General features: G+C 39.8%; 1 protein-coding gene across 2 annotated transcripts in view; it reads left to right on the forward strand.

The window, feature by feature from the left end:
- The first annotated feature begins 3,140 nt into the window (after nt 1-3,140).
- The window catches only part of abca2 (ATP-binding cassette, sub-family A (ABC1), member 2), a 112,138-nt gene continuing 99,533 nt past the window's right edge, over nt 3,141-15,745 (forward strand). For both annotated transcript variants that reach the window (XM_068734270.1, XM_068734271.1), the window contains exon 1: nt 3,141-3,537. In XM_068734270.1, coding sequence (XP_068590371.1) covers nt 3,472-3,537 — 66 coding nt within the window. In that variant the 5' untranslated portion in view covers nt 3,141-3,471. The remainder of the gene's footprint in view (nt 3,538-15,745) is intronic.

Here is a 15,745-nt window from a genome sequence, read left to right on the forward strand (position 1 = left end):
AGTACTTGTACATGCATGCATAAGGTGTAGGAACCTCACCACGGTGCCTAGCCTTCCAACAATGGCCCTCTTCCCTGGAAGAAAAGGGAACTAGTACAAAAAAAGAATAAGACAAAACCAGTTGGTATAACTCAAACAAAACAATGAGCAGGTGAACCTACAGAGGGAAAACAGGGCTCAACATTCTGCAAAATAATACAATTTTTGTGACTCTACTCATCACCTCTGATATGGGATGTTAAAGACATGGAATCGCTCCAGGTAGGCAGGACAACAATGGGGTTCCAAAACAACATTTCCAGCCAACATGTCAAACCAGAGCTAGAATAGAAGGCACTATGCGCTTCAAAAAGGTTGGCATATTAAATGATCATTTCAACTACATACCTGTAATACCAAATACATGTTGTTGTGTTTTGTGAAATGCTTTTGTGTTTTGTGAAATGCTTTTGTGTTTTGTGAAATGCTTTTGTGTTTTGTGAAACGTTGCTTGACCCTCAGGGTTGCTGTACATGATACATAGTTTCACAACTGACATTTAAAACACAAGTTTAAAAGGTTGTGATCAGAAACTTCAGACATATCAGGAACAATTTAACCACTGAAGACTCAAAGTTGTACATCAATGTCATGATTCTCTTGCACCACTGTCTCACCAGTAAGTAGCACAGGTTAGGACGACATTGAAACCAGTAGAAACTCCAGCTGATAAGTCTAACATACTGAACACCAAAAACTGTATCATCTGTTCTAAACCATCAATTCAAGAACAGAGGATTTATGTGAAAAAGCAAAACAAAACAAATTATAGACTGTGCCACATTCAGATCCATAATGTTTTTCTGCGCACAAAGAAGATATATTGGGTTTCAAATTCCAGGTGTCATATCATGACGTTATAGAGCCTTATTCAACCGATTGATGGAAAATGGAAAATGGACTTGTACTTGTACCTTTATAGCACCTTTCTAGTCCTACGACCACTTAAAGCGCTTTTACACTACGTGCCATTCACCCATTCACATACATGCACTGATGGTCTATCTATGGCCTACCCAAATCCAGATTGTTCTCCTGATTTTGAGTAACCTGATGAGAATAATCTAAAAATTCTTTAAAATACTGGGACAAAACCTATACAATCATTTTGACCTATAGGATAGGAAAAAATGGGGATTACAAAATCTAGATAAGTCTGATCTAAACCAAAGTTTATGAAATACTGGGCCCAGGAGAATCCGCCTCTCTCCTCTGGTCTCTCTCTGTATCCCTCTGTGTGGACAGTTTTTAACCCAATATAGCTAGATTTGTGTAACCAATTGAAAAATACGGGTTGGTTTTATGGTTCAGTTCAATTCTGTAATAACCTTTAGGGTATATGTGCTATAAAAAGCAAGGACGTGTTCTCTTGGCAAAAACGAAAGGTTGGTATAAATACTGAAGGCAAGAGGGCCTATGGTGCAATCAGCATATTTTTGACGCATTGTGATGCACCTGCATTATTGTGAACAAATTGAATGTTACAATTTACAACATGCACAGAGTACTGGCGGATATTGGGGCTCAATATGTAAATTTGACTAATTTCAGTTAAATAAATAAATAAATAAATAAATAGAGGATTTTAATTTAGAAATAGGTAGATTCTAGCATTAAGACCTTCATCTATTGAAATTCAATTTGACAGAAATTATAACTTAACATTATTTCCTTATAATTGCTTGCAGATACTTCTCTGTACTTTCTCTGTTCTCTTTACTGACATACAGCTCAGCACAACAGTTAGTCTCACATCCAAAATGCACTAATGCAACCAAAACACTTGATATGCATCTCAATCACTAACAACATCTGTCTCCCAACACTTTGTCACTCATCACACAACGACCTATAAATTCTGGTAGCAACAACAGGTAGCTACAATATATATCACTATAGTCTTTAAAGTATCTTTTATTTATTACCAATGTACAGTATTTGGCATAAACCAAGACTCCATTACAACAAAAAGAGGGGCTCTTCTTTATCGCATGGATTGTGCTACCTCACAGTATTCTATGTTACAGAAATGGCTTAGAAATTCTGAAGTGCCTCAATAGGCTTTTTTGTTTGCCATTTTGTATTGAGTCATTCCAAGTGCACAGAATGAAACGAACGTGATTTCAAGAAAGTAGTCACTATACATACTTTTATGGGTTAGCTACAGATATAGAAATTCAACAGTCAACCCTGTCTTCTGCATTTGGCCACAAGTTCTCATCGACATCACACCTTCTGTCCTCTATGGACAAAGTGGAGTTTGACAGATATAGATTGTTATGTCTTCAGGTTGGTATGAATGATGTCATACCTTATCCTATCTTACAGTGATGTGATTACAACATTAGGCATTTATTTGCATCTCATGGATATAATAGACTAAAAATGTGAGTGGCTGAGTTTATCTGTGTAGGCCTTTTCAGAATTGGGGCTATGAACATAGACTGGGACTATAGTTTCTTCACCAACAACAACCTGTTACACAATATGGGCACTAGAGAGAACAGGCTCCGGCTTCCCAACAATGCCCCGTCAGTAAACTTGCACCTGCACTATACTGATACTATACAGTACACTATACTACACCTGCACATGGACATCTGGGAATCTTTTTGCATGTCTGATCCATCTGTGGCAATCTTCTGCAGACATGTCCAGACATCTAGCATTCATTGTACCCAAGAGGGACATCTGTTGATCAAAAACTTTCCCCATCCATGAGGAAAATAGTCCCTTTATGGGGTTGAGGAATGGAGTATGGTGGAAGGAGAAGTTACACCATCCTGGCAATCTGTGTCTGGAAGAGAATGGTGAGACACTACATAGTCCCATAAAATTACAAAATGTTTTGGATTCCACCTCACGAAAAAGACTAATATTCGATTTGTAAAATAAGACAACTTTTTTTTGTCCAGTTGAAATTTTCTGCGGCGCCAAAGGATGCATTAGGTCAGGAACTACTTTGACTGTACTTTACAAAATCCATACTCTGATCTCTGACACAACCGCTTCCTGGAAATGATGAGGGCTTTTGTTTTGAAAGGCCAGGCCGGAAGTGTACGTTTCCATTACTGTGGTTAGCTTAACAGCAGGCTGTCTGGACGTCTCCTCTGGTTTCCTCATCCAACCCGGATCACTGCACAACTAAACCGGTGCTCACCGACACACAGAGGATGACAGACGGAACATAATCAATCCCGTCACGACTTTTACCGCCAGCCACCGTTAATAAGCGTTATTCAACAAACTGACGAACGGTAGCTCAATAATATTCATTATTAGCCAAGAGCGACACATTTCAGCACCATAACAACAGGCTCGGACGGGATGCCCGGGAACGGGATAGAAGTCCCCGGTTATTTAAATCCAGTCATCGGCCACCGCCGGTAACGTTATGCTCATCTGGTGAATTGAACGACGTAGTGAAGCAGAATGGGATTCCTGCACCAGCTCCATCTCCTGCTGTGGAAGAACATCTCTCTGAAGAGGAGGGGGCCGGTAAGACGACACATGACAGTCCATGAAATTGTAGATGTTAAAAGGACAGACGTGTCTTTGGGAGAGTAGATGGGCGTCAGACTTTGAGCCTGCACCGCGGCTGCATTTCCTGCAGCCATTATTTGGGCTAACCTTCATTCTACCAGCGCCTGCGGTCTCTATCTGCAGATGTTACCATCAGGGTTAGAATAACCTCGCAGTGAGCTTGATATGGAGCATGATGAGGGCGATGATGGACACGCAGGTTTACTGACAGACTGTTGTTATGAAGCAGGAGCCTGTTCTCTCTAAGGCCCATAATGTCAAACAGGTTGTTGTTTGTGGATAAACTACAGTTGTGTAATCCCAGTCTACGTTCATTAGACAAACACAGATAAGCTCAGAGTCATGAGGTAATCACGTTTTTAGTTTATCATATGCATAAGATGCAAACCATGGGTTGACGAATGTCATAATCACAGGATTGCAAAATAGGATAATGTATGAAATCATTCATAATAACCCATAATAATAAGTTATCACTGTTAAACTCCACTTCAAGCGTCACCTGATGAAACATATTCTGGAGACTGCACGGGTGACCGTGGCTGTCTTTCAATCAGAGGGTCAGAGGTTCGATCCCTGGCTCCTGCTCCACTAGTCTCATGTCAATGTGTCCTTGAGCAAGACACTTAACCCCAAAAATTGCTCTTGTATCTGTGCCTACGGTATATAGATAGATACTGAATTGTAAGTCGCTTTGGATAAAAGTGTCCGCTAAATGACTATAATGTAATGCATTTGAATATCCTGTAGCCAAATATTTATGGGAATAGGAACATCATAGAACCTTTTGTTGATGCCACTTTAGTTATGACTGTTGGATTCAGGTTATTATCAGTGACCATTGCAATGTATTGGTTTGAGAATGAATGCTCATATGACAGCATCTTAAAATGCTCATGGGGTGCTCCTTCCCTGATTCCATAAAGTTAGAGGTCTTGGAAGATACACTTCCAATACAACAGAAATGCTCATAGTTGAAGTGGTGGATTCCATCCTGTTTAGTATATGCCAATAACTTTTGAACTTTGACTAAAATATCCAGACTCAAGGTCCAATGTGGAAGTTTTCAAATGTAATAACAGGTGGTTAATGGTGAAAAGGAGTGCAATATTAGTAGTGACCCTGAGTTAACATTCAAGACCAACATGCCTCTGATTTGGAGCGCAGCTTTTAAAAGGACTGACAGGATATGCTCTGCAGGGTTAAGACTGTTCTCATCAGAAAATCTTTGAAAAGCATTGGTCATTTGTTGAAATATTGAAAACTACCTAGGTTTATGTTTCCCTCAAAGACGATGATCAGGCAAGTAATGACGGTCAGAGGCTCCACAAACCCTAGGAACCAGGCTGTACATAACGTCTGACTGACATTTATATTTCATCTCATTAGTGGTGGGCCGTCATGGCCAGCTAAGCCTTCTCTGCTGGCCTAAACAGAATCACAAAGTTATAGCTATTTTATAATTTAATAATTTTTCACAAATACACTACAAGTATTATAATTTTTTTCCCATTATCTTATTTTCTCATTGCACAGCTCCTGTTTTCCTCAGTTGCTCTGCTTCCAGCCTGCAGCACTGCTTCCAGTGCAGCTTGTTTTAAGTAGAGCTCTTATCCAATCAGATTCAGCCTCTATTTGTCTATGTAAGGAAAGAGGCCCGAGGTCCTCTAGGTAGACCTTGCAGATTAAAGTATATGGATTACAATGTTGTTGATTGTAATCTTCTTCAACCATTCAGATCTTTAGTTTGACATGTTGGGGTATTCTTTGACGTGCCAGAGCTGTCTAGGTAGCCTGCTAAGTACGTCAGCATTAAGGTGCGCCATGATTGGTCAGTGGGCCAGCGTGACTTTTGTCAAACAGAGAGCTAGCTAGCAGATCTTAGTGTTTAGTAAGAGTTCAAGTTGAAACATATGTAAGAAGTTATGACATTGACATGACATTTTTAGCGTTTTTAAATGGATTTCTGGAGAAGGACATTTCCAGAAAATCTGGACATCATATCAAAGGGTCGCTCAAGCCCACAGCTAGCAGCCCTGACCCAGCATGGAAAAGGATTTGTATGAATGGTATTTCTCACTGACAGCGGTGGAGAAGCGTTGCATATTTCATGGCTAAGAATGCATTTAATTTGCAACTGAGCTCTTGGTGTTTGGAGCTACGCTAACCAAGGCAGCTACATGACAGGACAGTACTTTACAAAACGTTTGGAGAGACCTGAGTTGACTTTTTAAGTGAAGAGCAGCTGTGGTAAGTTAACTGATGATTTTGAGTCTTTACATCTGCAGTAGCGTTTCTACAGGGTTCATTTGTCTATCGTGTCGTTTTTATGAATAATATGAATGGCTCGTGCTCTTGCGCCGCAGTGTTGCTGGATTGATTTGTTGCTTTGTTGTCATATAAATATGTGACTGGTTCTTGTGAGTTTTTCTTGTCATTGTGTTAATTATATTGATTTTGACTATATGTGTTGTCCGTTAGTTACGAAGCATCCCATCATGCGCGGGGTTATTGTCCGGACAATTGTTCGGGCTATTGTTTTGCCGCAAAGCTAGTTAGCTTAGCCCCCCTGAAGACACGCGAGGTGCCGCAGCCGCAGCTGTTTTTTGTTATTGTTCCGGGTTCAGAGGTCACACAGCATGTTGTCTGTTATGTGAGCGCAGTCCACCGAAAACATATTTCCCACAATTTAAGCTTCTGCATTTTCCAAATGCACTAGTATTATTCAAACGTATTGTTTGGTTCTTAAGCCTCGTACCGAACGGTTTAATACGAATACGTGTATTATTACACTCCTAGAAACAAATACCCATAGCTGTGGCGTCATAATGAGCTTATTAGGACATGGCTCAAGTCTAGTAGGACAGCACAGAAGGCCTAGGTATAAAATGCACGGTCCGCCACTGCATCTCATACAATTTGTTAATGGTGGTTTCTTTTAACCATGACCATATTTAGCTAACCTTAACAAAGTGGTTTTAGTTGGCTAAACTTGTGTTTAAAATCACTGCAGTAAACACGACGTGCATCACTTTCTCTCGCTGCGACCACACATTACGCTGCTCTGATACCATCAACGGAAATGATTCGGTACATCAACGGTGGTACAGCTCTAGTTTATAGAAATCAGAACAGAAATCATTAAACCATATACGTGGTCTGTGAACCTTCAGCTACATCACTTTCATACAACATCACTTTTAAATTGACTGTGTCATTTGGTTATTCAGGAATAAACAGATGAGAGACGTTCAAGTGGAATTCTCCAGGTGTTTGGTATAATCCAAGTGATGACATCACACCCATGCTATCTGAGTATGCATATGGTGATGCCTTGAATCCTTACAGGGTCGATTATTAGCAATCAGAAATCCTAGTGGCTGACAGCTGCTTTATTTTAGTGATGTCTGTGCTGTTTTTTAAAGCTGAAGCTGAATCTGTCCTCAGGCAGTCTGCTTTTTATCACCAACCAATGCCTTTGCTGGTGTCCTGACAGAGGGGTTGGTGTGGGGTGGGGGTGGAGTGCAGCTATTTTTAGCTCAACTACCTTCAGACATCAAACTCTGAGGAGGCAAGAAAGATGCATTGGGGAGCCTCTATCATAATCATAGTAACAGCTGCATCATTTCTGTCTATAGATTGGAAATCACTCACTAAAGTTGTCCATAGGATTGATGATTAGAGCAGAAAAGTCTAGTCAGCATTTAGCTGAGATAGCATTAATCCCATATGTTGGTTCCTACTGACAGAGGCAAATTTATGCATAAATAAGAGGAGTATCCTTGCCCAGTTAGTATATATGTATTTTCCTGTAAAAGTTTAACATGTACCGTACATAAGGGCATATTTTGGACTTGCAATTGTGACAAATTGGTAGCTGTATGTCTTCTTCAGTCACGCTGAAGAACTTCCACACCAACAACATGTGTACACAACATAGGCTTTACCATGTATAAATAGTAACTGGACTGTACTTGTATAATGCTTTTCTAGTCTTCTGACCGCTTTAACACTACATGTCATCATTCAACCATTCACACCCATTCATACACTGATGACAGGAGCTACCATGCAAGGTGCCACCTGCCCATCAGGACTAACTAACATTCACACACATTCACATTCAGGCACAGCTACGGGAGCATGTCCATGTGTCTTGCCCAAAGACACATGGACATGGACTAGTGGAGCCGAAGATCGAACCACTGATCCTCTGATTGAAAGATGACTATGTGTTTATTTCATATGACTATTTATTTATTGATTTACCAGAAAATGCTTAATCGAGATAATATATATTATCAAGATATGAAATAACCTACATCGGGATAGAAGATTTTGGTCACATTGCCCATCCCTAACCCATTATGAAACTGATTTTTAGTGTGTTTTGGTTTTGTATTAAATCAGTAAATATTTAGGCTAGATGCAACCTTGTTTTGTTTTTTACCTATGCTGCGGTACAATGATACTAACCCTAACCCACAGTAATATTTTATTTTATTGATTCTTTTTGTATTTTCTGTACTGTTCACAAATCAACATCACCTCTCAAACCCTTTGACGCTTAAAGAGTATCGAAGCAAAGAGACAAAACTCTGGTGCTCTTTTGTTGAAAAAGTAAATGTCATTTATTGCTTACAGAACTGGTTAGTGAACTACAACCGAGCATACCTTGACAGACAGGAGTTTTTTACATAATTAGTCAATAAGTTCACCATGACTCTCTTGTGGAGCATTTTACACTCCAACATGGCTTGCCTGTCAGCACAGCCTTTATTTTGTTAGTCAAATCATTCTGGGGTGGCTGGTATCTGTCATCGTTTTTCCTGGTACTTATAGTTCACATACTGTCCTCAATGCTGGTTGTTTGCACAGCTTGAAGTCAAGCTCAGTTTGTGTGAAAAAACATGCCTAAAACCCGATGCATAGATAGGTACAACATAAAAAAAGAAAGATAAGTAGAAGACAGTTTGGTTGCATAATAAAGCATATTCCATTCCCACTGTGTCTTTTACAACATTGAATATTTCTCATCCATTTTTGAATATCATAACAATAAAAAACATTTATCAGGAATGCAGTCTTCGGTTGGGTGAGGATAGTGTGGGGCAACTACAGGACCATTACAGTTGTGGAGGCCTGGCTCTTGGCACTAGAAAACCTGCAACACACAAAGATACATCTGTGGAAAAGAGCAAGCTGGTAGGGGAGCAAATAGAAATTGATCTCAAGATAAGCAAGGGCAAGGGATGTATTTGGAACATAAACATTCATTTTGAGTTCTGTTTGTGGCCACTTAATAAATGTAAGGCCAACATTCACTCTCTTATAGCTCTAATTTGGTCTCCACCAACTCTCTTTAGCTGCTAAATGCTCCACTATGTTCACTGACTGGTCTTTGTAGTCTATGTAACTGTGTTTATCCATCTGCTGATTGTGGTAATTGTCAATAAATCACAATAAGCAATGTACATATTCATCCTTTTCTAACAAGGCTTGTGATCCAATAGAATAACAACAGTAATATTACCTCCTCTGAGTTTTATTCTCCCAAAAATGGAGGCGTTTGAAAATGCTACAGATGCCGTGTTAGTTTGAAAACTCTGGGGTTGAGTCATAGTGTGGACTGGGAAACCGGGGACCTTTGGAAACGACGATGCAGACACCCGTGTTTGATTGGGTCTTAACAGTTCCCTGATTTGTCACGCTGCTGGAAGAAAACAAACATCAACAGCCTTGATTATCGATCGACTACCAGGTTAATTCAATTTGGATATGGATTACAGGTGTTGTCTATACTAGCAGCTGTTGTGCAGTCAAATTCTGCATTTTATAATGCTACTACTGCCTACGTGAGGACGAAGTAAGGTAGTATTGGAGCGATTGATGAGCAGCATGTCCAGCAGTGTTTTCAGCCCTATGGAGCGGACGTTTGAAGTCACGGTTTGCGACTTTGAGGAGCGCGATGGACAGAAAAGAAACTGTAAACGAACAAAAACATAAATGCTCTTTAGGGACTTCATGACGCTACCATGAATGATTTATCCCTGAATATGACTGTCTCTCAGAGTCTTACTCCTCTCCACCATAAAATACGCAGGCTGTACAATGAACGTGCAACCATGTACTTGCCAATAGCACCGTTAAACGTAAGCAAAGTTTGTTTGGGCTTTTTTTTTACTTCATGTAGTCTTTGTGACAAATAAACACAGAATGCTCAGTAAAGTGGAGCATGACTTTCTGTCAGAGACATACTGTAATTTCCTCCATGGGTACATGTAGCACTGATGATGCAGGTTGACATTATCAGAACTGTCCAATGAATGAGATACCTTCCATTGACTTGTTAATATGATATTGTATTATATATGTTTACAGCGTGAACATGAACCAGACCAGAGCTAAAAGGCAACAATGGAGCGTTTCTTTGTCCAGGTGATCCAAACACAGCGTCATGCATGAATATAGTGACACATTTCTCTTGATTGGATGCAAAATATAGAAAATGAATCAGAACGCAAAACAAATATGGCATACAGTAGAGAGTAACCAAACACACTGTTCAGCTGTACAGATCAGGTAGTGTCCGGTAGCAGCAGCTAGCAGTGTGTTTGGCCCAGATCTATCCAGTCTTTGAATGATAGTCTTACAGTGGGCTGGGTATTAGGGCTGGCTAATATATATTTCAGTAGTGTGGTATGAGACTAGCTACAATAATTTATCAAAAATCTCATTGTGTAAAATTTTGTAAAAGCAACAATAGTCAACCCTACAAAATCAGTGCAATATCGATGCTGAGATTTCTCATCATATTGTGATATTTGATTTTCTCGATTTTCTCGTCCAGCCCTAAGGTGATGGAGACTGCAGAGAGTCAGGCACTCAGAGACAGAGATTTAAAAGGAGGAAAGAAAGGAAAGATGCACAACAGGAAAGTGAGAAATAATTTGCAAAGGAGAAGAGAGAAAGGGAGGGGATGAAATAGAGAGAGAGAGAGAAAGCGTTTAGAGATGGAGGGGATAAAGGATGAAGCTGCTGACGGATAAGAGAGAGTGCAAATCTGTAGCAGAAGGTTAACTGACAGTTAAATGAATTATAAATACTATCTGTAAAGAGAGTAGACTAACAGCTGGTTCACTGAGACAGGAGAGGTTATCTATAAATCCTGTGAGGTAACTGTGCTGCAGCTCTTCCTCTGGAGGGCCCTTAGAAACACTGTTTGACCTTTTATTCATCATGCTTTTTCTTTTCTCTGAAAAGTACATCTAGAAAAAATGGATTCCTTTGATCATGAAGCCCAATGTTGTACGTTTCTGAACTACACTGCAGACTGGATTCTCTAATAACAGAGGCAAACAGAAGCCAGCGCAGGTTTAATGTGCATCGTTAGGTTTGTGTCATATACGTATGAAATGTCTGTAATCTCACTAGGACTGGGTATCGGTACTAATTACCCAGTACCAAGCAGTACACAACACAGCAGAGTCATGAGGGACAACAGACAGAGAGGTGGCTGCATCAGTGCCAATGTAGCATTTTCTAATTTATTGGTTTTATTGGCAATCAGATAACATTATGATAATTGTAAAATGCTCAATATAGCATCTGGTAATAGGCATGGCCGATAATCTGTCGACTCCTAATATCACATAATATAATGTGAAATACCAATAAATATATGCATACATGCCAAAAATGTATGCATATAAGTTGAAAATGAAAATGAAAAAAGTAATGAAAGCTGTATTATTTAATATTTTGGCCACTTGGATGCAGTGCAATACGTGTAAACACAACATTGACATTATATCACCTTATGAAGATATGTGGACCTTAACTGGAAATAGTATTCAGACACTGTGGTTTAGTGATTCACCTCTTTCTGAGCAAAGAACTAAACAACAGGGTAGCAGCAGCAACAAGGAGATGATACAAGCTGCAATTATTGATTTTTTTGGAGCCTCTTGAGGGGAACGGAACTAGCAGAAAACTTCAATTATGACAAGCGTTTTGTGATATTTACACATCCAGCAGGCACAGAGCAACAGTTGGAGTAATGAGAGTTCACTCTCCTTTCAGTGCTGGTCTGGTCTCCACCATTTCATGAGAAACATACTGTATCTCATATGTATCAATATATCTGTCACTTTAGCTGCTAAATGCTCCACCGTGTTCACTAGCTAGTCTGTAACTGTGTCGGTCTGCTGTTTGGTGCTGAGCAGCTCTCATTGTGTTCATCATAGCGTTTTCTCTGCAAACAGCTGCCCGCTACTGCTGGAACATTGTGGAGAGTGTGTGGGCTGTAAAATCAAACCAATAAGCTGAAAGTGTTGAGCTATATTTGTATCAAGAAATACAAAACTGAAGCAAGAGTACTCTCTGAGATCTGCGAGGATATGACCTGCACCCCCACATTTTGAATCCAAAATATGATGAACACTACACACACAGTAACATAAGGAAACATTTGACAGGAAAAGCAGAGCTAGGCAGGCAAACTCTGTCATGGACAGAGTGCAGTAACGATTGATCAAGCCAGTCATTTATGTTAAATGCATGCTCACAGCCCAGCTGGAGCAGACCAAGGATGTATGAAGAGAACAGAGCTGGTTAGAGCTCGAGATAGGAGTTAATAGAAGGATACACGTGACTACGTCCGTTTTTCAAAATAAAGTGTTGTCCCTTATACATTTAAAAGAAAATACCACTAAAATGTCTTTATTCTTAGATTTTTAGGTTGATGGGGGAAAAACTCCTAAAGATATTCCAAAGTATTTGTACCTTGAAATCGCTATAATCAGAATACTTGAGGTACAATAAAACACACTGATCCACACACTTCAGGACATCTCTGGCTAGAAGACACTTGGCTGTTTTTAATTAATTTTGATGGTTTTTGAAGCAGTTTTTGTATGTAGTAATAAAACTAAAAAGGTAAACTGTTAGCAGAAAAGAAAATTAACAGAACAGTTGTGTATATGTGTACTGTTTGGATGCGAGATTCACGGTGTCTCACATATTGTGGGAATCGTCTTTTTGTTCTTTACTGCCTGTGTCACCTTTGTCTTGTGTGTTTAAATATGAATACAAAAGTTGATCACAAAAAGATTAAAGGAAAAGAGGAAAAGATTAATAAGGGTCGTAATAAAAGATTACCGTCAACAGAAACCCAAATGTCTCTCAATAAGAATCCTAAGAAGACTTATGAGGAATTTGATTGGACTTCAAATAACTGGATTAGATTTGATCTTGATTTAAAGCAGAAGTTTTTTTTCTCCATCAAATCATGTGTAAAACCTCTGCTCTAAACCATCATGTAGGCTGTCCACACAGCAACAAGCGCTATTGATTAGAGCCCATTGTGGTAGAGCACTGCGGGCAGAAAGGTCTTCTGTACCCTTGGCTGCCAGTTTGTGGCAGTAAGCTCCAGCTATGGCAGACAGGCAGCAGCAGTGGCTGGTGCTGGAAAAAGAGACTCAGACAGCCTATGAATTATTGAGAGTTCCTTCCTTCCTCCTGGGAAATGCACCACGGAAAGAGAGTCTTAGATTAATCTGCAGATGAGATAGAGAAAAATAAATCAGTGGAGAGGGCAGGGCCTCACTCAGCAACAGCTTGTGTTGGGTGAAGTAGATATGGCATTTATTCAGACACTTAGAGAAGCCTGGAGGGAGATGAAGAGGAAGTATGGATGTCTCCTCTAAATGAGACATACAGTGTCAAGAGAACTTCAAGTACCTTGATTAGAAAAATACATCTCAAATGACAAGATATACATCGATCATTAGCTGATTTAAGTTTATCACACATATGGAAAATATCTCGTTATTGTTTCTAGAGCAGCAACAGTCAACTTTACAACAGCGAAGTCACTATATGAAGTCATTCATATCTCACTGGAAACAAATCTAAAATGTCATAAATATTATCCCAAGTGAAGTTTATAATAAAGAATTCAAACATCAGTCAGTATCACTCATTCGTCCTTTGTCCTCTGTCCTTTGTCCTCTGTCCTCTGTCCTCTGTCCTCCCTCTGATGTGATTCTACTGCTGGTAGAGGGACGAGCTGCTTTGTCAGCCAGCAGAGAAGTTAACAATATTTTTAAAGATATGTGGCAAACTAAGCTTAATAGTTTGACTACATACAGACAGCTTGATGATTTTCATGATTGTTATAGATTCGCCAACCCTAAGAGTGCCCCGTTTGTTTAAATGTCAAGGTTTTAACATCATTGACTTGAGGGATTGATCGGCAGTTGAGGTCTTAAATGCAGAGCTGCTAGTGAACAGCCTTGGACCTCTTTGATTGTAACAGGAAAGAGAGCGTGATGTTCCTGTGCTGCTGCTAAACATGTGTTTAGAGCGATGGATAAGTTAGTAACAGGACGGACAGTGTTGTGGTCTTGTTTGTTCATTTCTCTCTGTGTTTGCTGAGGAGTGTGAGTGTAACCCTGAAAGCGAGAGGAGGAGCAGGAGGGTGGACTGAGAATCCGACACACAGAGGAGATGCTCTGTGAACAGAACACACCAACCACTGGCTCATTCACATACGTCACACACTTTGATACTGAGCTGGTTTTGCAGGTTGTGGATTTATCTGGTCATGATAAGTGACTATGACTATCATGATTATTGCCATAAGAACTTTATATTAAAGCATCTATAATCGCTATTTTTCTAATAACAATGTATCAAATGACAATGTTAAGACAATATGACAATGTGAAATGGGTCATTGCTTTGGATGGACCTAGAGAGAATTCACCTGAATTGCTGACCTAGACGACCATAAGGGGATATAATTTCTGCCGACAGAGAGCCGGTCAGTTAGCATACTGAACCCGATGTGTTTATTTATCTTCTCTGGTGTCACAAAGAGCTTATAACTGGACTAAAAATATAGATGTGATTATGATCAGTAATAGTTGAGACTGCCACTGGCCTTTATGTATTGGTAGACGAGGAAATGTCCCTGGGTTATTTAATGTGAGCGCTATGTTTTATGAGTTTAGTTTGGCTTCTATTGGATAACTGCTAAAATGCATGCAGTGGGACACAAGCTCAACACATCTCGAGCTGTTCAAAGAAAATCCCTGTAGCCATGTGCTGAAGCGCATACAGGTTACCAGAGCTGCCATGTAATCCTGTATGAATAAAGGCTATCCATCACTTACACCAACTGTGAGATTGCTTTCTTAATAGCTCACAGTAAGCAGATGAATTTAATAGTTTAGCTTTTGAATTCATGCTAAAATCACACATCAGACTCAGTTGAGTGGTTAGTCTGCTTTGCTTTCACATCACAAACAAAGGTTACAAGGGTGTGCTTAGAAATGCAGTTTGGAGTCCCATTTTCCTACAAATGAAAAACACAAAACAAAAGAAAACTATATTATATGGTGGACGATGGAGGATGAATTAACAAGTCTCACAGTCTGAGCAAAGTAGCTGCTCTGAAGTTCGGTGGTACTACAGCTGATACTGAACAGGCTGTGGCTGGGTTGTATGGTCTTTTAACATAGACTGGACCGGTCCAGTTTAGTCCGCACTAGAGATTGATTGACATCTTTCACACCAGTCCAAATATACCAAACTAAACGAGCAAATGCAACAGAGTTAGTTTGAACTGCACCAAACAGGTTAGGTGTGAAGCAGAGTGCTCATAAACTATTTGATTAGAAGGAACGATTAAAGCAAGCAAAACATGTTTCAGTCTTCATATGAGCACCTGGCTGATGTTCTTAGACAGACTTCAACTTCTGTTAAGATGGATCATCTTCAGTAAATTGGGCTCGTGGACCAGGAACCGGACCCTGGAAGAAAAACAATAATCAGAATTTGTCCGCCAGTGTCCTTGGGCGAGATGCTGAAGTCCAAACTGCCTTAGAAAGCTGTGCCATCGATGTGTGAGAGTCTGTAAATCAGCATTAGTCTAGATCCTGATGAGGAGGTGCCACCTTGCATGGCAGCCTCTGCCATCAGTGTATGTAGTGCAGTGGGTGAATTTTGCACTAGAAAGACACTTCGTATAAATGCAAGTCCATTTAGCATTAAATCCTCATTCAATTTAACTCAATTCAATTAATTTTGTATAGCCCAAAATCACAAAACACAAATTTGCCTCAGAGGGCTTGACAATCTGTACACATACGCACATACG

This window comes from Cebidichthys violaceus, unplaced genomic scaffold (genome assembly GCF_023349555.1).
Source record: "Cebidichthys violaceus isolate CVI_PGR_0920_01 unplaced genomic scaffold, fCebVio1.0.p SCAF_62, whole genome shotgun sequence".
NCBI classification, from domain to species: domain Eukaryota; kingdom Metazoa; phylum Chordata; class Actinopteri; order Perciformes; family Stichaeidae; genus Cebidichthys; species Cebidichthys violaceus.